The 21,645-nt window shown below is 46.8% G+C and overlaps 1 protein-coding gene across 3 annotated transcripts in view; it reads left to right on the top strand.

Moving 5' to 3' along the window:
- Positions 1-1,222: 1,222 nt before the first annotated feature.
- The window catches only part of AK7 (adenylate kinase 7), a 63,800-nt gene continuing 43,377 nt past the window's right edge, over positions 1,223-21,645 (top strand). For 2 of the 3 annotated variants that reach the window (XM_027570229.1, XM_027570228.1), the window contains exons 1-4: positions 1,223-1,380; positions 6,267-6,455; positions 11,388-11,496; positions 16,593-16,687. In XM_027570229.1, the coding sequence (XP_027426030.1) occupies positions 1,276-1,380; positions 6,267-6,455; positions 11,388-11,496; positions 16,593-16,687 (498 nt within the window). In that variant the 5' untranslated portion in view covers positions 1,223-1,275. Of the gene's footprint in view, positions 1,381-6,266; positions 6,456-11,387; positions 11,497-16,086; positions 16,296-16,592; positions 16,688-21,645 lie in introns of those variants that run through there. The other variant, XM_027570230.2, reaches the window with a different exon arrangement.

Raw genomic sequence — 21,645 nt, 5'->3', positions numbered from 1 at the left:
TCCCTGCTCAGTGGGGAGCCTGCTTCTCCCTCTCCCTCTGCCTGCCGTTCCCCCTGCTTGTGCTCTCTCTCTCTGTCAAATAAATAAATAAAACCTTAAAAAAAAAAAAAAAGCAATTTCACCTTTGGACACCACTTCAGTAAAGGCTGTCAAATATGTCTTATTCAATCCTAACAGCCCTGTTAGGCTGGTGAGTTCACTCGTGTTTTACATCAATTTAACAGCCGAGGTAAGGTTAAAACATCGTCCCAGTCGCTAACAAATGGTTGCAGAGCTGGAATTTAAGGCCAGATCTGCTGAGTGCCCAGAGCCTCCAAGCTGGCTGGAGCTCCTGGGTCACATCCGGTTTTTTTAAGGCAATCAGTTAAAAAAAAATACAAAAAACTACCCCCCCAAAATGCTATAGGTGTTAAATATTTATATTTAACAAGTTATTGTTTAGAGCACGAAGTATTTCAATAGCATCTGACTATTCCAAGATAAGGGCAGGATGTCCACAAGGACATTTGTGGTCCCGTGATAAGGCAAACTGGATGTCATCTTTTAATTTGTCGGTTTATCTGGGCACCTGCATGTCTACTCTCATTTGGAAAGGTCAAAAGCCTAAATTCCATCCCTTTGTGAATGTGGATGGCCGCCGGGCACCATGGCCTCTAGCCGCCACCACCCCTGCCCAGCCCCGAGGTCTCTCCCGAACTGCCACCGAACAGCCCCGGGGACTGCCGAGCCCCATCGACCGAGCGGCGACTGACTGCACTGTGAGGACCACACACGCTGTCGTTGCAGCGTCCTGGACCCAGAACTCCATGGCAACAGCGGCTCCCGGCGCTGGAGGATTGCCACGTCCTCCGGCTCACACGATCCCACAGGGGAATGGGCTTCGGGCTTTCCTCGTTCAGCTGATTCAGCAGTATTTTCAGTCCTCCGGGTCTTGTGAACCCGGGGTCGTTTCCAGTTTCGGAATTAAAGAGACGGAAGGGAGCCGGGGCCACGTGGCCCCTACGGCACGGCCCCGGGAGGCTCCGAAAGAGAACTCGCTCCGCCGGCGAACACTGGGCGTGGAGCCCAGCAGAACGGGGGTGGGGGGCCACTGTGGCCCCCAGGCCCCGCAGAGCCCACCCCGCGCGGGACACCCGCGGCCCCGTCCCCTCCCCGGGAACGCCCCGCCTCGCGCCCTAGGCCCCGCCCCCGGAGAGTCAGGGGGGGCCCCCCCCGCCCCACCTCCTTGGCAACCAGAGGGACGCTTTCTCCTTAGCAACTAGTGCTGCTCCCAGCATGGCTGAAGAAAAGGAAGTTATTGCAGCCACCGAGAAAGTTATCCGGATCCAGAGGGTGTTTATAAACCTGCTGGATTCATACAGCAGCGGGAACATCGGGAAGGTGAGCAGCGGCCGGTGAGAGTAGACAGAGCCCCAGCCCCCAGTCCCCAGTCCCCAGTCCCCCGCCCCTGGGTTCCCGAGCCCCCGAGCCCAGGGAGGGTTTGCGCCACGGGACGCTGTCAGGGCCTCCCCGAAAGGAGGGTCCCGCGTCCTGGGCACCAGTCCGCACGCAGAGCCGCAGCTGGAAGCCCAGGTGTTTGGAGATCGCCGGTCCAGCACTGGGTCCTCCCCGTTAATGAAAGGAAACTGAGGCTCAGAGGGAGAAAGGGACTTGCCCCAGATCACATAGCAAGTTGGGGGCCGGACTTGGACACAGGGCCCAGGTCTCTGACAGCTAAGCCCAGTGGTTATGTCGCCTAACCAAGCATATTCATTCATCCATGCCTTGCACAGGCATCCTGAGGGTCTATTATGTGCCAGGCACTGTCTTGGGCCCTGAGTCCCACTAAACTTCCCCACTCTTCATCGTTAGTCCTGGGAAATAAGGATATTCTAAAAGAGGATCCTGAGACCCTTCATCTTCAAATACTCGGTAGTCAAAAGAAAGCCATAATTTTATCACTTGCCTGAGCAAGACTCATTCATCTCAATTCTACCCTCTGGAGCTACCCAGAAGTGTAACCTCACCCTGGGCAGACTTCTGTGAGGCTAATGATCGCGCTTTCAGACAACACATGCTACCTGAATTAGGATGTGGCTACAGTGCATACCATCTATACTGGTTTCCTAGCGATCACAAATTACCACAAACTGGGTGGCTTAAAACAACCGGGTTTATTCTGTCTCGGTTCTGGAGGCCAGAAGCCCAAAATCAAAGTGTTGGCAGGGCTGTTTCCTTCTAAAGGCTGTGAGGGAGATTCTGCTTCATACCCCTCTCATAGCGCCCGGTGCTTGCCGGAAGTTCTTGCATCCCTTGGCTTGTAGACTCATCACTCCAACCTCTGCCTCTCTTCCCATGCTGTTCTTCTCAAGTATCTCTGTGTCCCAATTTCCCTGTTTTTAGGACACCAGTCGTTGGATTAGAGCCCATTCTAATCCAGTATGACCGCATTTTAACTCAATTACATCTGCAAAGACCCTATTTCCAAATGGGGGTGGGGAGTAGGGGGCCACTATTCAACCCAGTACACCTTCTAAAGTTGATCAGTAAAAAAAAAATACAGATTTAGATAGTTAATTTATATGTAAAATAGTATATTTTATATCTGGCATGCAATAATATATATGGTAGTCTATGTGATGGTGTTGTTAAAAAGGAAGCCACAAGGCCCAAGATGGAGTCATTTGCCAGGACAGCAAACCAAGACTTAATTGTAGTTTTCAACCTCTCTAGGAGTGGAATTTTAAGACAGTCAGTCTGGAATTCTCTGGATGACATCAATGAGGTTATCTGTCACTGGGCTCTCTCCATTCCCCAAAGGAAGATGAGGTCATCTGCATAAGATCCCCCCCTTCCCTAAGGGAAGGTGACCTTCCTAAAACAATCCTTTCTTTTTTTGCTAATAACTCCTCACCCCACCCACCTTCCCATAAAAACCTTCCATTTTGTGCAGCTTCTCAGGGCTCCCATCTGCTTGCTAGATGGGATTGCTGCTCAATTCATGAATCACTTAGTAAAGCCAATTCAATCTTCAAATATTCCCAATTGAATCTTGTTTTTTAACAGTATGTACAGTGTATATGATATGTATCTACTATGAGAGACTAAAAACACATGATATATCTTCCACATTACTAGAAAATCGAGGAGAGGGACAGAGAAAGGACAAAGACACAGTTGGAAAAAATATGTAACAAAATCTGTTTATTTAAAGAAAGGAAGCATTAAAAAGACAGATGTAGTATGAAGTGATTTATGTCTTTCAAAAAGACAGATACAAATATAAAGATAGGTAGACAGGTAGATGAAGAAATAAATAGAGATGATCTATATGCAGAAAATGTCTCAAAATAGGGGTGCCTGGGTGGCTCAGTTGGTTGAGTCTCCAACTCTTGATGTCAGGGTCACGGGATCAAGCCCCACGTCGGGCTCCGAGCTCAGAGGGGAGTCTGCTTGACATTCTTTCTCTCTCTCTCTCCCTCTGCCCGTCCCATAGATGATAAGTAATTTTTTGAACAACCACGGTATTTAGGTGTGTGATAGGTACTTTGGAAGAAAGAGAGTAGAAGATTGGCTGGTGAGAGAGGGCGGCTGCTTAGGGTCTCAGGAAAGGGCTCTCCTTAAAGCTGCCCCTTACCCTCACACCCCAGGATGAAGATCAAGCCCGAGGAGCTGGTTCTCAGGGCACAGCAGAGGCAAAGGTTCCAAGGCGGGAGTCGGAGAACAGGGGCGTGAGAGTGCAGGGAATCAGGCCCCAGGACAGCCGGCCCAGGGCCCAGGGCCCACGAGACTTGGCGGCCCACAAACATGTCCTAATCTCTTTTAAAATCGGAAGGAAGCAAATGAAATTTTGGAGTCAAAGATGGTAGGTCTTTATGGCAATGCAGTCACAAAGTATAATTTTTAATTTTTTTTTCCCTTGGAGGAAAGGACCCATGGAAGTCTGAAGGAGGCCTTGCTCAGCAGCTCACTGGTGCCCCACGTGTGGTCAGCACTCCACTGATTTTTGTTGCATAAATTAACAAAGCAGAATCAAACACAAAGTGGAAGGGGGTGTGGGAGATGCCAAGGGGGAGAAACAAGCAGGCTCCATGCAGAGCACAGAGCCCAACAAGGGGCTCCATCTCACTACCCTGAGATCAGGACCTGAAATGAAATCCAGATTTGGATGCTTGACCCACTGAGCCACCCAGGTTACCCCCTGGATTATTTTAAAAAGGGAGGGGACGTGATTGAGATTAGGCAAGAGAATTTAACCTTTTTCTCTACTCCTTTTGAGCTCTGGTTATTTTTTTACAGCATAATATTTTTTTTTAAAGATTTTGTTTATTCATTTGAGACACAGATACAGAGAGAGAGAGAGAGAGAGAGAGCATGAGCAGGGCTAGAGGCAGAGGGAGAGGGAGAAGCAGGCTCCCCGCTGAGCCAGGAGCCCGATGCGGGACTCCTCCCAGCACCCTGGGACCACGACCCGAGCCGAAGGCAGCTGTTTAACCATCTGAGCCACCCAGGTGCCCCTACAGCATGATATTTTTAGAACAAAAGATTTTCTTTTAGTTTGTAGAGATCTTTTCCAAAAGCTTATCAATAACAGAATTTTTTGCTTATTCCTTGACTCACCTGGACGTCTAGTTCTGAAATTTTAGGGAATTACTGTTCTCCATACCAAGCAACATGGGACTGAGAATATGAAGCATATAAAAGAAATGGAGGCTGGGTCTCTAGTCTTCAGTCTCCCCGCCCAGCTGGGCAAAGCCACCTGCCCCCTGTCCCCGCCCCCCCAACTCATCCCTGGAGGGGAGCCGGGTGGCCGTGGGGTCCATGTGCCGCCTTGGGGATCAGGAGGTCCGACTGCACCCCTCCCTGCCCATGCAATCTTGGGCAAGTTCCTTAGAGCCGGGCATCAATGTCCTCAACTGTGAAATGGGGTAATAAAATTGACTGTGTATGTTTGAGAGAGAAATGAAAATATATATGACATACTTGGTAGAAATAGAGTCCCATAAGTGGTTGAACCTGACAAGCTTGCATTACTAACTCGAAATGACTGTTATCAAAATAAATCAGGTGGGACTTCTGGTTTGTTTGGGGTTTTTTTGTATGTCTTTCCTCCCAAGGTGTGATAATGTCATGACTACTTACATATGTTTAGCATGTAAATTAAAATAAAAATTGTTTTTTTGTTTTTTTGAGAGAGAGAGCATGAGCTAGCAAGGTGATGGGGGAGGGGCAGAGGGAGAGAGAAAGAGAGAGACTCTTTTTCTTTTTTTAAAGATTTTATTTATTTATTTGAGAGAGAGAATGAGAGAGAGAGAGACTACATGAGACGGGGGAAGGTCAGAGGGAGAAGCAGACTCCCCGCTGAGCAGGGAGCCCGATGCGGGACTTGGTCCTGGGACTCCAGGATCATGACCTGAGCCGAAGTCGGTCGCTTGACCAACTGAGCCACCCAGGCGCCCCAAGAGAGAGACTCTTAAGCAGGCTCCATGCTCAGCAAAGAGCCCAGTGGAGGACTGGATCTCATGACCCTGAGAGCATGACCTGACCTGAAATCAAGAGTCAGACACCTAACAGACTGAGCCACCCAGGCGCCCCTCTTTGGATTTTGTTTGTTTTGGTTTGTTTTTGTTTGTTTGTTTGTTTTTTGCCAACTTGATTCTATTTCGTTCTTCAATAAGGTAGCCACTGGCCACTTGCGGCTATAGAACATTTCAATGTGGCAAGTCCAGATGGAGGTGTGCCCGCCCTCAGTGTAAAAGGCACACTGAATTTCAAAGACTTAGTATAAGCAAAAAGGAATATAAAAGATCTAATTAATAATTTTATATGGATTACATGTGAAATTAGTAATATTTTGAATCTGTTGGGTTAAATGAAACATTATTTAAATTCATTTCACTGGTTTCCTTTTACTTCTGTTTAATGGGGCTGCTAGCCGGTTTAATTTACCAGAGAGGATAGCATGACATTTCTCCATTTCTATTAGGCAAGACCAACATGGTGACTGCAGCCCTGCCCTGCCACATATGCTTGCTACACCCCTTAAGCTCTCTGAGCCTGGGTTCCTCATCTAGAAAACAGAGCATCATAATAGTACCCACCTCACTGTGTTACCATGGTTATTGCTAATTTCAGTGAACTACCACCACTGTATAACCCACTGGCTGTGCGCGTCTGGTACCTCTAGCAAGCCCTCCAGAAACTTCAGTTTTTAGAATCCTTTCACTGACTGCCCTCACTCTACGTTGTTCTTAGTATTTTCTTAGTAAATTTATGTTTTCTTGCAGTTTCTGTCTAACTGTGTAGTCGGGGCTTCCCTTGAAGAAATTACAGAAGAAGAGGAAGAAGAAGATGAAAATAAATCAACCATGCTGGAAGCCGCATCAGCCAAACTGAAGGAAGGCACCTTCCAGATTGTGGGCACGCTCTCCAAGCTCGAAAGCGTCCAGCCCGACTTTGCCGTGGAGACATACAGTGTAAGTCCGGGTGGCTTTTGCTAAGAATAGACCAAGGGCAGAGTCACCTCGAGCTCCAACACCTTCACAATGTGCTCTTCTTCTACTTCTTCTTTTTTGTTTTTAAGATTTTATTTATTTATTTGACAGAGAGAGAGACAGTGAGAGAGGGAACACAAGCAGGGGGAGTGGGAGAGGGAGAAGCAGGCTTCCCGCTGAGCAGGGTGCCCGATAAGGGACTCGATCCCAGAATCCTGGGATCATGACCCGAACCGAAGGCAGACACCCAACCGACTGAGCCACCCAGGTGCCCCACAGTGCGCTCTTATTCTTTGCTTCTCCTTCTCCCGCAAACATGGACAGGGAGAAGGTGAGGGGCAGGCAGGTCGAGGCAGGTCTTTCTCCTCTGATGGAGAAAAATCATTGTCTCCACTTTAAATGTGCCTTGCCTGGAGCAAAGAATTTAAATTAGATTTTCTTAGAAGGGATGGATCTAATCTGTATTTCAGACTCATAAAATTTCTAAACTTTGGGCACCTGGGTGGCTCAGTCAGTTAAGCGTCCGACTCTTGATTTCGACTTGGGTCATGATTCAGGGTTGTGAGATCGAGCCCCACGTCGGGCTCTGTGCTGTGTGCAGAGCCTGCTTAAGATTCTCTCTCTCCCGGGCGCCTGGGTGGCTCAGTTGGTTAGGCGACTGCCTTCGGCTCAGGTCATGATCCCGGAGTCCCGGGATCGAGTCCCACATCGGGCTTCCTGCTCAGCAGGGAGTCTGCTTCTCCCTCTGACCCTCTTCCCTCTCGTGCTTTCTATCTCTCGTTCTCTCTCTCTCTCAAATAAATAAATAAAATCTTTAAAAAAAAAAAAGATTCTCTCTCTCCCTCTCCCTTGGCACCCCCCCTAAAAATTTTTTTTCTAAGCTGTGTTTAAAATGCATTCTACCCTCCATTCCCCAACAACCCTGGGCCGTGGTGGGTGCTCACCTCTGTGAAAGAGAAACCTCCTTTGGTAATAAGCCACTCAGTAATAACATATCATTATGTTGCTGTCTTAATGAGAAACAGTGCTTCTGTTGTGGAAAACCCACCTGTGTGCTCTGGAGCTGAAATATAACACGAAGACAGAGTTTGGGGATAAAGAGGAATGACAGTTTTGATACTTTGCCCAGCAAAGGAGGCTGCAGCAGGCTAATGCCTTCACAACTGCAGACCCTTCCAGTTAAAAAATGGGCAGAAGACAGAATAGACATTTTTCCGAAGACGACATACAGATGGCTAACAGACACATGAAAAGATGCTGAACTTCGCTCATCATCAGGGCAATACAGATCAAAACCACGATGAGATACCACCTCACATCTGTCAGAATGGCTAAAACGAACAACTCAGGAAACAACAAATGTTGGAGAGAATGGGGAGAAAGGGGAGCCCTCTTACACTGTTGGTGGAAATGCAAAGTGGCGCAGCCACTGTGGAAAACAGTATGGAGGTTCCTCAAAAAGTCAAAAATAGAGCTACGTCATGACCCAGCAATTGCACTACTGGGTATTTACCCCAAAGATACGAATGTAGGGATCCGAAGGGGCACACGCATCCCAATGTTTATAGCAGCAACGTCCACAATAGCCAAACTGTGGAAAGAGCCAAGATGTCCATCAACAGATGAATGGATAAAGAAGATGTGGTATATGTATACAATGGAATATTACTCAGCCATCAGAAAGGAAGAATACCTACCATTTACATTGACGTGGATGGAACCGGAGGGTATTATGCTAAGTGAAACAAGTCAGTCATAGACAAATACCAAATGATTTCACACCTAGGTGGAATTTAGGAAACAAAACAGATGACTATATGGCAAGAAAAAAAAAAAGAGAGGGAAGCAAACCGTAAGAGACTCTCAACAATAGAGAACAAACAGGGTTGCTAAAGAGGAAGTGGGTCGGGGGATGGGCTAGATGGGTGATGGGTATCAAGGAGAGTGCTTGTTAGGATTAGCTCTGGGTATTATGTGTAAGTGATGAATCACTAAATTCAACAAATGAAATTAATATTACACTGTATGTTAACTAAGTGGAATTTAAATAAAAACTTGGAAAAAAACAAAACAAAACAAAAAACCAAACACTGCAGACTCACCCCGGGGGGAAAAGGCTGAGAGGTTTTACAAGAAAATACAGGATCCGAGTGGTTTCGCGGAGTCCATTTGGTACTGTCATCCTCGCCCTTCCCGTCTTCAGGGTGGTCTCCTGCCTGGCCCGGCCCCGCCATCCGGCCATCCGCGTCTCCGTTACTAAGGATACACTGAGGTCCCCAGGATGTCAATATCGATGTCCAGTTCCTGGAACAAAGGATTCTACCGAAAAGCAAGTGAGAGGGGAGGGGGAGGCTTCAAGAATGAAGAAGAGAAAAACGTGTTCAGTTTAAAGTCAAGCTTTGCTGAAGCCCTAGCATGTCCATCTTAATTTCCACGCATCTTTACGTTTCTCTAGCTTACGTTTCACTGCTTCCCCGGTGACACGTGCTACCCAATCCTCACCCTGCGACATTTGCCTACCTCCGAGAGGGGCATCCCTCTCATCACCCTGCCTGCCGCTCTTCAGACCCTACGGTACAGCTTTGCACACATCGCACCCTGCAACAGCCTTTCCTCTTCCAACCCCACCCAGTCCTAGTCATCTATCAGGATTTGACTCAGGATGTCACCTCCTCTAGGAAGCCCTCAGTGATTTCTACTTCGACACTCCCTGTTTCAATACTGAGCTCTTTTCTTTGACTCCCATAGCACCTTTACCTGCCTACATCATCACACCTGTCACACTTCATGGTTATTGTCTGTCTCTGGTGGGTGGCCCGGACTACAACTATCAGCCCCTTGAGAAAAGACACCGCACCTGACTTTTTCTCCTGCTCATCTGTGCATCTTTGGCCCCGAGCACATCGACTGGCAGAAAGTAGCCCTCAATAAAACACTTGTGAAATGAATGAACAAGTCCCCTCCCGCCATCCGAGGAAACTTTCTCCACCACTTACCCGCTTTCACACTCTCCAGGGGCTTTGCCCACTACTGGCTTCTTTCTTTCCGCCTATCCACGTACTCCATGCTCACATCTTTCCAAGTGTCGAAAACACTGCATGTGGCCTCCCTGCTGGCTACCCCCGGGCCCGGGCCACCACTGCCACATTCGCCAGCCTCACTCCTGCCCTCCCGGCCACTTGGGAGTCCCGTGCCAGCAGACTCTGCCCCCACCGCATCACAGGAAATGCCCTGGCCAGTGTCACCACGGAGCTCCTAATTCCCAAAGTCCTGTCTTCCCTGGCTTCCCAGGGGAAAGTCTCCTTCCCCCTTCTGCAGCCTCCACAGCCTCACTTCTCTTGTTCATCTGAGGCTCCCTTTAAATGCTGTTTTCCCCAGAGCCCCCTCCTTTCTCTTAATGGATGTCCTTCCTCAATCTTATCCAGTCCTATGGCTTGAGCTCCCCCACAGGAGCTAATGCCTTTCAAATCTGTCGCCAACCCTGTTGACCTCCAAATCCAGCTGCCCTCTAGTGCGTCCCCCCCAGAAGTCCTGCCGGCACTTCTGAATCAATATGCCCCAAATTAAATTTATCACACTCCTCTGCAAAACCCCTCTGCCTTTTAGATGCCTCATTTTTATTAAGGACCTTGCTCTCTATATCACTTTGGGCTGTTTGGGGGCTGCAAGCGCTAGGGAAGTGTGGCAACACAAACTGGCTTTGCAAATAAAGAAATTCTTCAGTGTATGTGGCTGGTGGTCTCAAGGAAGATGCAGTTTCAGGGCTGGCGTGATCCAGGGGCTGCTGCTGCTTTTCCTGCCCCTTCCTGGGCTCTGCCTCCCCGTAAGGGTGACTTCAGCCTCAGGCTGGCAGCCAGACAGCAACAGTCCCGAGGCTTATAATCACAAACAGCAACATTTGTAGCCTCCAGACTGTGGAACATGAATTTCTGTTATTTAAGCCATTCAGTTTGTGACAGTAAGTGACAGCCCTCGGAAATGACTACAGCTGGACGCCAAAGGCCGTAGGGAACCGGGCTGCGGAAACTGGCCGTCTGCACGGTTGGGTTTAACAGGGATGCATTAACCCTGCCAGGGTAGTCCTCCCTATATGGATAGGCACTCACTTTGCTTTTGTTCTTTAACCAAGTTATGTGGTAAGAGATCACGTCTGACCTGAAATGTTTTGCTTTAATGCAACTGGTCAAGGAACTGTGGGGAATATCTGCCCCTCAGGATATCTGGACTAACAGCGAATGCAAATCCTGATTTGGAAATGCAGGGTCCTCTGATGGTTATCATAATACCCGCCCCAGGTAGGGCACTCCTAGGAAACCTGCCGACATCCACACAGGAAGGAATAACTATTTAAAACAAGACAATCACCAAAGTTACTTTTGTCTAATGTAAGAATTTTATATCTTTACCCACTAAAAGTTTCCGTATTTTTAAAATATTCCCAACTGTCAACTGTAATAAGGCACCCTACATCTACAAAGAGGACCGATTAATTCCATCTTGAGGATTCTGAAACAATCCGCATTAATCACTCATCAGCCCTTGTGAGTGATTCACGATATATAATGGCTCGAATAATCTTGCGCAGAGTTGGAGTTAGTTTCGAATGCCTCACACATTTTCTTTCAGTGTGTTGTAATTCTTCCCTTCTGAATTGGGGTTTAAACAGCATGCAGAAATAGTACCTAAGATCATTATGCAATTTTTTAATCATCTGTTCCCAGCTATTTCCATAAACTTATTTGTTACTTGGAAACTACACACAGAAGAGAGCCAAAATTTCATTTTAAATAGAAATCCTGCAAATGTTTCCTGTAGGACACTTCATCTGCAGTATATCTCATTTGGAAAGTGTCATTCCAGCTAAATATTAAGGTTAGCTGCTCACAACAAATGACTATCAACTCTCTTTTTCAGAACATCTCTAGAGGAGACCTTCTCATGCGCCTCCTGGAGTGTGACGTCATCATTTATAACATCACTGAGAACCCACAGCAAGCAGAAGAGGCCATCTGGGCAGTCTCTGGTCAGTGAATCGCTCTCTTTCTCCAAAAGTGGCACTTTTGCGCAACTTCCTTACCTTTAGAACCACCTAATGACCACGAGGCAAATTACTGCCAGGGGGAAACCGATCCGATATGGAAGATGAAACGTGAAATGAGATCAGGCTGATGAAAATGCCTTTGGATCGTGTTAAAGATAAGCTGAGGCCTAGGAAAATCTTCAGGAGTTTATCTGAGCAAAAACGGATTCACGAGAGCTCGCCACGTTGGAAATGGTTAGGAGCGCTCCACCAACAGGAGCCAGGGGCAGGCCCTACAGAGCAAAGCAAGGACATTATTTGATTGGCTATGGCTGAAGCATTTGCCTGACCTGGAAGGGCCTAGTCACTGTCGTGATTGGTGGTCCTTAGTTTTGATTTTCTAACCTTGCGGCATTTACAGACCTAGGTTTTGGTTTGCTTATGGGAACTGCTATGGCCTTAGAGCCACCTGAGACTTAATGGCCCCCTTGTTGAATTCATTAAAAAATGCGTGCTCCCGCAGAATAGAATTTTTTTTAAACATTTTATTTATTTATTTGACAGAGCCAGAGAGGGAACACAAGCACAGAGAGGGAACACAAGCAGGGGGAGCAGCAGAGGGAGAGGGAGAAGCAGACTCCCTACTGAGCAGGGAGCCCGATGCGGGGCTCGATCCCAGGACCCTGGGATCATGACCTGAGCCAAAGGCAGACGCTTAAGGACTGAGCCACCCAGGCGCCCCAGAATAGAATATTTTTAATCGTGAAAAGAAACGGTAACTTTCAAAATTCAGCCTGTATTCATACTACAGGCACTGCTTAAGGAGACGGGGTTGAAGTGCATTGGGAAGATACAAAGACAAATGAGACAGAGATTATACCCCAAGGTCCCTGCGGTCCCACGGAAGAGCTGAAGCGCACACGAGGAACGTTAATGCAGGGCAGAGGATGGCAGGTTCACAAGAAGGGTATCAAGAGATGGATGGTGCCTTTAATAAAGAGGGGAGGACTGATTTTTGTGAGGATTTGATTCAGTTCAACAAGTGCGACATGACATCAGCGAGGGCTGAGGGCTCGGGGAGAATGCTTGCATGTTTGGAATGCTTTCAAAACTGTAATGAACTCTAAGGACCGCAGGTCTAAGAGAACAGGGTGACGTTTAGCAATTTGGGGCTGTTACGATTCATCTCTCAATTAAGTCGGGAGAAAAGGAGAAAGCTTATCAGCTTATTTGAATCACCATCCTAGACTAGCAGGACAGCCAAAAAGACACAGAGCGCCTTACATTTCGATATTTTTTTCACATCAGTATTTTTGTTTCAGGCAGATTAGAACAGAGGTCAACAAATTTTCTGTAAAGGGCCGAAGAGTAAATATTGTTGGCTATTCGTGCCAACTACTGTGCTGTTGTAGCAAGAACGTAGCCATAGACAATATGTAAATGATGGGCTAGGTTCCAATAAAACTTTATTTATAAAAAGAGGCACTACTTTGCCAACGCTTGAATAAAATCAGCAGCAAAGCAATATTTTGGCTTAAATTCAAAGAAATGGAATGCAGCCTCAGGAATGCCCGTACCATACTCAGAGAAATGATGGAAAAGTACTGTGTGTTGGATGTGTGGGATTCCTCAGGAGTTTAGAATGTTTGATTTCTCTTTTATAACTTTGCGCCTACATTTCATCCAGTGAGAAACAAATCAAAAACATGAACATCGTATCATCTTTTGAAGCAGAGCTTTTCTGAAAAGCCAACTATCTGCATTTTGTCCCTTTGCAAATATTTACAGATGATGTATAATTGCACCTTCTAAAATAATTGCACCATTTAAAATCACAATCAGAGCTAACATTTATTGAGTTCTTATTTTGTCAGGCTTTGAAAATTGATGTTTCTATATAATGTATACTTGCAATGCTTAAACATTTTTTTCTGAAATAACCCCTGGGATATGTTTTTAAAATTAAAAAGCACAGTAGGGCTGGGGCACCTGGGTGGCACAGTCAGTTAAGCATCTGAGTCTTAATTTCAGCTCAGGTGTGATCTCAGGGTTGGGAGATCGAGCCCCGCATCGGGCTCACACACAGGGCAGAGTCGGCTTCAGATTCTCCCTCTCCCTCTGCCGCTCCCACTCGTGCTCTCTCTCTCTCTCTTTTTTTTTTAAGATTTTACTTATTTGACAGAGAGATAGAGCGAGCACAACTAGGCAGAGCGGCTGGGAGAGGCAGAGGGAGAAGCAGACTCCCCGCCGAGCAGGGAGCCCGACGTGGGACTCGATCCCAGGACCCCGGGATCATGACCTGAGCCGAAGGCAGACGTTTAACCGACTGAGCCACCCAGGCGCCCCCCCTTTTTTTTTTTTTAAGATTTTATTTATTTATTCATAAGAGACAGAGAGAGACAGGCAGAGGGAGAAGCAGGCTTCCCGCTGAGCAGGGAGCCCGATGCGGGACTCGATCCCAGGACTCAGGGATCATGACCTGAGCCGAAGGCAGACGCTTAACGACTGAGCCACCCAGGCGCCCTTGTGCTCTCTATTTCTCTTTCTCTAAAATAAGTAAATAAATCTTTAAATAAAACAAAATAAAAAGCACAGTAGAGCTTAGAATAAAAAGCTACGATTCCTTGCATTTCCCTTCCACTCCATCCCTGTGCCCCAAAAGGAACCTCATTTAACCCACTTGTACCTTTTAATGCATAAAAATGCTTGCACGGATGTCCTTTGATTATGGATTTTAGACCTTAGCCACTGCCCTCCTGCTGTGACAGATGAGCTGCAGCTCCTCTTAGGAGCCCCCACTGCCCCTCGAGGGGACATAATGCTTTCCCAGACTTTGACACAGCAACTCCCTTCATGAGCTTTAATATGGTGTGGGTTTTACTGCCTTCCTTCTTCATTCTAATGAAGAGCTTTAAATAACTAAGAAAATTTTTCCTCTCTATTTGGGGGAAAGGTTTTAACTGTCTTACCTCATTTTGGAAAAACAGAGTGTTTGTGTCCGCAAGAAAGTAATAGCCAGAGGCCTTCAGCCTGCCATCAGGGTCACCTGGGGGTGGGGTAGACGTGGGCCTGGTGGGGCTTCAAGCATTTTGTCCTAGGGGCGCCTGGGTGGCTCAGTCGTTTGAGCGTCTGCCTTCGGCTCAGATCATGATCCCAGGGTCCTGGGATCGAGCCCCACATTGGGCTCCGTGATCAGCAAGGAGCCTGCTTCTCCCTCTCTCACTCCCCCTGCTTGTGCTCTCTCTGTCTCTCTAATAAATAAATAAAATCTTTTTAAAAAAAAAGAAGAATTTTGTCCTTTTACTTGATGTGCACAAGCTTAGATTTGGGGTTTGGTTTTTGTTTGGGGCTTTTTTTGTATGTTTGTTCGTTGTGGGTTTTTTTTTAAGATTTTTATTTATTTATTTGAGATAGAGCGAGAGTGAGAGAGAGAGAGCACAAGCAGTGCAGGGTGAGGGGGCAGAGGGAGAGAGAGAAGCAGGCTCTCCACCGAGCAGGGAGCCCGACACGGAGCTGGGGTTTCGACCTCAGGACCCTGGGATCACAACCTGAGCTGAAGGCAGACGCTTAACGACTGAGCCACCAGGGTTTTTTGTTTTTCGTTTTTTGTTTTTGCAAAGGATCTATGTCTTACTTCTTAATAATGTGTTATTAAGTAATTTTAAAATGTTTTTAATTGAAAAGGATTCTCCTACCTTGCTTCTCACAGATGCTCTCCAAGGAAGACAAGATGACACAAGAGAAAGGAAGCAAGTGTTAGGATTAAGAGAAGCCATTTGCACATAAGGATAAAATGTGCTTGTTCCAAGTGAACAAGGAGATTATTTTAGACCCATTAAAATGATCACAAATGAAAGGATAACCCACTTTGAGGATCTCTAAGTGGGCCAAACAGTCACAAACTAGGCCAGTCTGAAGCATAGTAGAGCCAAAAGGGCAAAAGGGCAAAATGAAATTGAAGAAGCCATTTTTGTTAATAGAATGAAAATGGAACTAAAATTAACACTTGAGTCAGAGATTAATACATGGACATCGTGTTCTCAGACTTAATTCAGTAATGCTTTCTCACCTTAGGGCCGGACTCCACACGTTCATTGGATTCAGGGTATCAGCCTTTTATTGTTTTGCTTCTTTAGGGAATCAGCTCCTGAGACTAAAAATGTACCATGACAATCGTGTCACTTAGCTCCTCTGACAATTTAATTAGCTCCCTTTAGATTTTTTTTCCTCTGGAAAATTATATGTCATGAAAAATATTTTAATGGGATCACATGCCGAAAGTATTTAAAGAGATTTAATGCTTCAGTGTGTGGAGGGCCCACCCCCTCCTCCCCTAGAGGTGACAAACCCTTTAGAAGTCCAATGTTCATCCTTCCATCCACCACTGTTCTCAATTCCGATCCCTACAGAATGTTCATAATCAGCCATTCCTGCTGTACCCAAGCCCTCTGGCCACGGCCCACGGCGACCGCAGCATGGGCTGCCCACCCCCCAGGCCAGGGGGAATGTGAAACCCCCCAAATTACTTCCTTCCACAGTGGCGCAAGCTACACAGGACTGCTTTAGGTGAAACCGTCAGGGGGTCTTACTTTCAGATTTGGGGCCTTTGCGGCCCCAGCCCCAGCCTTGCTAGGGCCCCCTGCTCCATTCCACACGCGGCATAGTGGGGAGAGCACGGCCTTTGCAACCAGGCTGCTGGGATCGGACTGTGCCCCCCACCTCTCCTCCATGCCTCTGGGCAAACTGCACCCCAGTTCCCTGATCTGCAAAACAGAAATAATAGTAGTACATGTGTCATAACGGTAAGGATGAAGGAAGGGCCGTAAAGTGTTCTAGTCCATGCCAGCGATGGCCACTGGCCACCCCCAAAAGTGAAATCACACTGCTACAACCAGGAGGCAGGAAAGAGGGTTAATCCTGGGAGCCCGGGCTCAGTAGAGGTCGGGTGGCTGGAGGGAGAATGCCAAGACCCGTGAGGGCAGGGGGACCAGTCGGGGAAGCACAGAGGTGACACCCATCTTAATTTCAAGTCCCACACATGATGGGGAAAACAAGGTCTTTGTGGGTACATATAACTGCTCTACTTTCTGGCCCTACAGCACTGAATGAAGAAGTCAGCCACTTTGAGAAGCACAAGGTATTTATTTTAGTATCCACGGTGATGACCTGGGCACGATCCAAACCCCTGGACCCCGTAAGTAATGCATTAGCATTTCCTTTTTTGTTTTTAAACAAAGATTTATTTATTTATAAGACAGTGAGTGATTGGGGAGAAAGGCAGAGGAAGAGGGAGAGAGAGAATCCCAAGCAGACTCCCCATGGAGTGAGGAGCCCAACATGGGGCTCAATCCCGGGACCCGAGATCATGACCTGAGCCAAAATCAAGAGTCAGATGCTCAACCAACTGACCCACCCAGGCGCCCCTACACTAGCTTTTCCTTTATGCAACCTTTCGCCCTTCCTACCTTGTTTTCTGTGTGTGGAGAGAACTTTCTACAGTGTACCATATAATGTTGCCCTCCTGAACCCTATCCCGTTATCAGTGTTGAACAGAAATCAGCGACTCTAAGCACACTCAATTCTAAGGGGCCTCACTGTGTTATGTGCCACTTAGGAAGGAAAAGATAAAGGATACCTGTTAAACCATAACCATGCTTACTTATCACTTAGACTTCTTATCTGAAAAGGCTCTCTTTTAGACATTTTGAGACCTCTATTTCTGTCATACACCTCGTGCAGAGATGAAGAGGAAGATGGATGCCCCATAGAGTTGTTACGGGAACCCCCAAACCCCTTCGTCTTCAGAGGCCAGGTGTGTGACTCACCTCTACGTCCTGTCTTTGTCCACACAATAACTCAGTATGAAAGCTGCCTCGTGTCCTTTACTTCCTTTCCCGTAAAGCACACGATTATTCCTCTGCCGGAGAGTGCGGACTTAGAGTCGGTCTTCCAGAGCTGTTTATTTTCTTTACGGATATCAGATGTACCTTTGCCGTTCTGCCCCAGTGCCTTCGTGCCCATGAACCACCTTTTCACTTTGGTGCTGAATCACAGTGTGATCTTGTGAAAGACATTTAGAAAGACAGTTCAATGAACAGGTGCAGTGCCTAATTCCATTGGAAGGGATGACAGTATCAGTTGTGCTCAAGGTCCCCCAGGTGTCAGAAAGGACGGCGTCAGTGCTTCCTGGCTGAGCACCACTGTAAGAAGCTGCTGATCGCAAGGCACATCCTACCTTCAGGGAACAGAATGTGCGGAGGGAAATGGCACATGCCAGAATCAATGGAACACATTACTTATAAGGAGGAAATAAATATGTAGGGACTTATCATACATTGCATCAAAGGCCATTTGTTTGTTTAATCGTCTCTCCCTTGGTGCACCAGGAGATCCTTGAGATCAGAGACCTGCGGTTTTCTGTCTTTTTCTGTAAAGTTCACTCACCCACTCCATCTGGCTGCCGTCACCTCAAGGACCAAGCAGGTCATTTGACTCTTGTTCTTTTTTTTTTTTTAAGATTTTATTTATTTATTTGAGAGCAAGAGAGAGAACATGAGCAGGGGGAGGGGCAGAGAGAGAGGGTGAAGCAGACTCCCCACTGAGTAGGGAGCCCAACATGGGACTCGATCCCAGGACCCTGAGATCATGACCTGAGCTGAAGGCAGACACTTCACAGACTGAGCCACCCAGGCGCCCCTTGACTCCTGTTCTGGTTCCTTCCCACAGACGGTCCAGTGAAGTGTCTGCTCTAAAACAATCATTGGTCACTTGACCAGCTGCAGGCCTGCCAGGTTGTGCTCCCTCCTTCGCTTACATACTAACTTGTACTGAATTCAGCAAAATGAGAATGTATTGGCTCATAACTGGTAAGTCCAAAGGTGGACTTCAGGCACAGCTGGAGCTAGAAGCTTAAACAATGTCCTCAGAGCTCACTACTCTCTTTCTCTCTTCTGTGGGGCTTCATTCTCAGGGAGGCTCCCTCTCCTGCCAGCCCCCAGCAGCTCCCGGGCTTACATGCCCAGAGCTTCAGTTCCCTTTTCCACTTTGGTCATGTCCCACCCCAGGACTGGAATATGCTGTGTGTCCAAGTCTTGGGGCCTAAACTCAAGCCAGTCACTATGGCCAGGGGAACATGGAGCTCGGGCTGGCCAGGCCTGGGGTTATAGACTCACTTCTAGTTGGGGGGGATCAGCCCCTAAACTACATGGGCTGAGAGTGGAGAAGAGATGGGTCCCTCAAGAGAAAATGCAGGGAAATGACTGCCGTGTTAGCTCCTATGTCCTGTGGCAAGTCCGTATCCTCTCACTGTGGCTTTAACTTCTATTTCCTCGACAACTCATGATGGCTTGAAGTGAGGCTTACGAAGATATAACTTATACAGAGTAGAGGTAACCCTCTTTCCTGGATAGTTCTATGAGTTTTGACAAATGCACACGGTTGTGTAACCACCACGGCCATCAAGACAGAGAACCAATTTCAGGGGGTTTCCATCACCCCCCAAAATTCTCTACCCCACACCACACAAAAAGCTCAGTTCCAGATGGATCACATAATTAAAAGTAAAAACCAACACTTTTTCATTTTTTTAAGAAAAATTAATAGAACTTATAGGGGAAGAGTTCTTAAACAGGACCTAGTCATGCTAAATATGACTCCCAAAAATGAATAAATTCAACTGCAGTGGAATGAATGAAGTGTTTATGGACAGAAAACCAAAGCTCTGCTCCAACTAAAGATGAACGAGACATAGCAGTTCTGGGCCAGATGGGATCTTGGACTGGACCTATGCTGGAGGAAAAAGCGCCGTAAGGGGTATCACTGGGACAGCTGACAAAGTTGGAACATGGATTGTCGATTGGATGAAATTATTTACATCAATATTAAACTTCCTGAATTTTACCACCGTACTATGGTTTCATGGGAGAATGTGCTTAGGAGCTACGCACTGAAAAGTTAAGAGAAAAGGGACACAGGGTAGGCAACCTGCTCTCAAATGATTCAGAAAAAAGAAATAACATGTGCATGCTGTGGGGAAATATAATTAGAAACAGTCTTCACCCAACCCGGAAAATCCCTCCACAAGGGAAGAGAGAAAGAAAACAGCTTTATTACTGAACAAGCATTAAAATGGAATGTCATGCACGTCGTGGGCCGTTCGCTAAGAGATTGCAAAGATAGAAGGAAATCTCACCTTTTTCTATAGCCAAGCAGATTCTGTCCATCGCATACATGTTTCCTGACAAACAATAACTAGTTCTTGAGTAAGGGGATTTGACAGCGCCATCTGTCACAGATAGTTCGTCCTAGATTCACCTAGTAATTTGGGTGGCCATCTGTGTTAGCTAATTGGCTTTATGCAGAGGAAAAACCAATCTTTCATATCTTTACAACAGGAGTTGGTTCTGCAGCTAAGCGCAAGGTGTGCAGCAAAGTTAGGCTCCTACCTTCCCACAGAAACTGGAAGACCAGAGGTGCTCTCTCCCTTGATGTACATTTCAAAGAGGTATCTCCCAGGTCCTTGAGAAAGACCTTTCCTGGTTAGAAAGCTGGCAAGAGGCTTATTTTGCTTCTAAAAAAACTCACACACTTGGGGCGCCTGGGTGGCTCAGTCAGTTAAGTGTCAACTCTTGATTTCGGCTCAGGTCGTGATTTCAGAGTCCCGGGGTTGAGCCCTGCATCTGGCTCCATGCTCAGCCGTGGGTTTGCTTGAGAGTCTCTCTCCCTCTGCCCCCACCTCCCTCTATCCTGCTTCTGTCCCCGTGCACTCTCTCTCTCTCTTTCAAATAAATAAATAAATAAGATCTTAGGGGAAAAAAATCCACATACATTTCAAAGAGACAGAGAAAAAACTTACAAACTTTTTATTAAAGTATAATGCCCTAAGAAAAAAGGGTGGGAGAGAAGCCTCTTCCCTTGTTGTCAACAGGGAGAACGAAGCTTCTTATTTTTAATTTGTACTTGTCCTTAAAATATACATATAAAGAGAAAGAGAGAAACAATGAGAAAAGAATGCGATAAAAATTTAAAAATCAGTGGATCTGAGGGAAAAAAAATGTATAGGAGTTATCCATGTTGTTTTTGCAAACTTTCCATAAATGTGAAGTTATGTCAGTGTAGAAGTTCACAAATAAGTAAACCGTAGTTAGAAACACACTGGGGGCGGAAGAAAGCTTGGTGAGATTTCAGTTTTCCCTATTTTTTTTGTTTTTGTTTTTTAGATTTATTTATTTATTGAGAGAGAGAGAGAGCTGGGGGGTGGGGTGGGGGAGGGAGAGGGAGAGAGAAACTCAAGCAGACTCTGCACTGAGCACGGAGCTCAAAGCGGGGCTTGAGCCCATGACCCTGCGATCAGGACCCTGAGATCGGGACGTGAGCTGAAGCCAAGAGCTGGACACTCAACTGACTGCCCCACCCAGGCGCCCCTCAGTTTTCCATCTGAGGCACAGTTGCCTTAATAGTCTCTTTTAGGGTTTCCGTGCAAGTTACAGGTGACTTGTGATTATGAATTGAGCTCAGCTAGATCTGTAAGGACAGGACATTGGAGGATCTGATAAATGTGAGGCTCTGCAAACGTGGCTCTCTTTGTCGCTCAGCCCCACACAAACACTGAATAAGACCATTTGAGTGCAAGCCCTTCATGACTTCCTTTAAGGCCCATGACTGCTCCTTGCCCAGAGATGTTCATCATCCCAGTTGTGGTTATGGTTGGAAGAGGAAATTCGAGCATCTGTCCTCAGTGTATGGTCATAGAGATGACTGGTGCCTTCTTTTCTAGGCAAGGAAGCAAACTGAGCCCAAGCTGGTCTGAAGGCCAGTTTGTCCCCCGAAAATCTAACTGAAGGGTGTGGGGCAGAGGAAGACTTTGGCATCAGTGGAAATCAGGGCTTTCACGTTGCAAGTAACAGAATCTAGCTGGACTTAGCTGACACAAAAAGAGGAAGTTGTTTTATTTTTTTATTTTTATTTTTTTAAGATTTTATTTATTTATTTGAGAGAGAGAATGAGATAGAGAGCACAAGAGGGGGGAGGGTCAGGGGGAGAAGCAGACTTCCCGCTGAGCAGGGAGCCCGATGCGGGACTCGATCCCGGGACTCCAGGATCATGACCTGAACTGAAGGCAGTCACTTAACCAACTGAGCCACCCAGGCGCCC

The sequence above is a fragment of the Zalophus californianus genome, chromosome 6 (genome assembly GCF_009762305.2).
Source record: "Zalophus californianus isolate mZalCal1 chromosome 6, mZalCal1.pri.v2, whole genome shotgun sequence".
NCBI lineage: Eukaryota > Metazoa > Chordata > Mammalia > Carnivora > Otariidae > Zalophus > Zalophus californianus.
The sequence above is the reverse complement of the archived record's forward strand: the minus strand, read 5'-3'. Positions and strand labels throughout refer to the sequence as shown.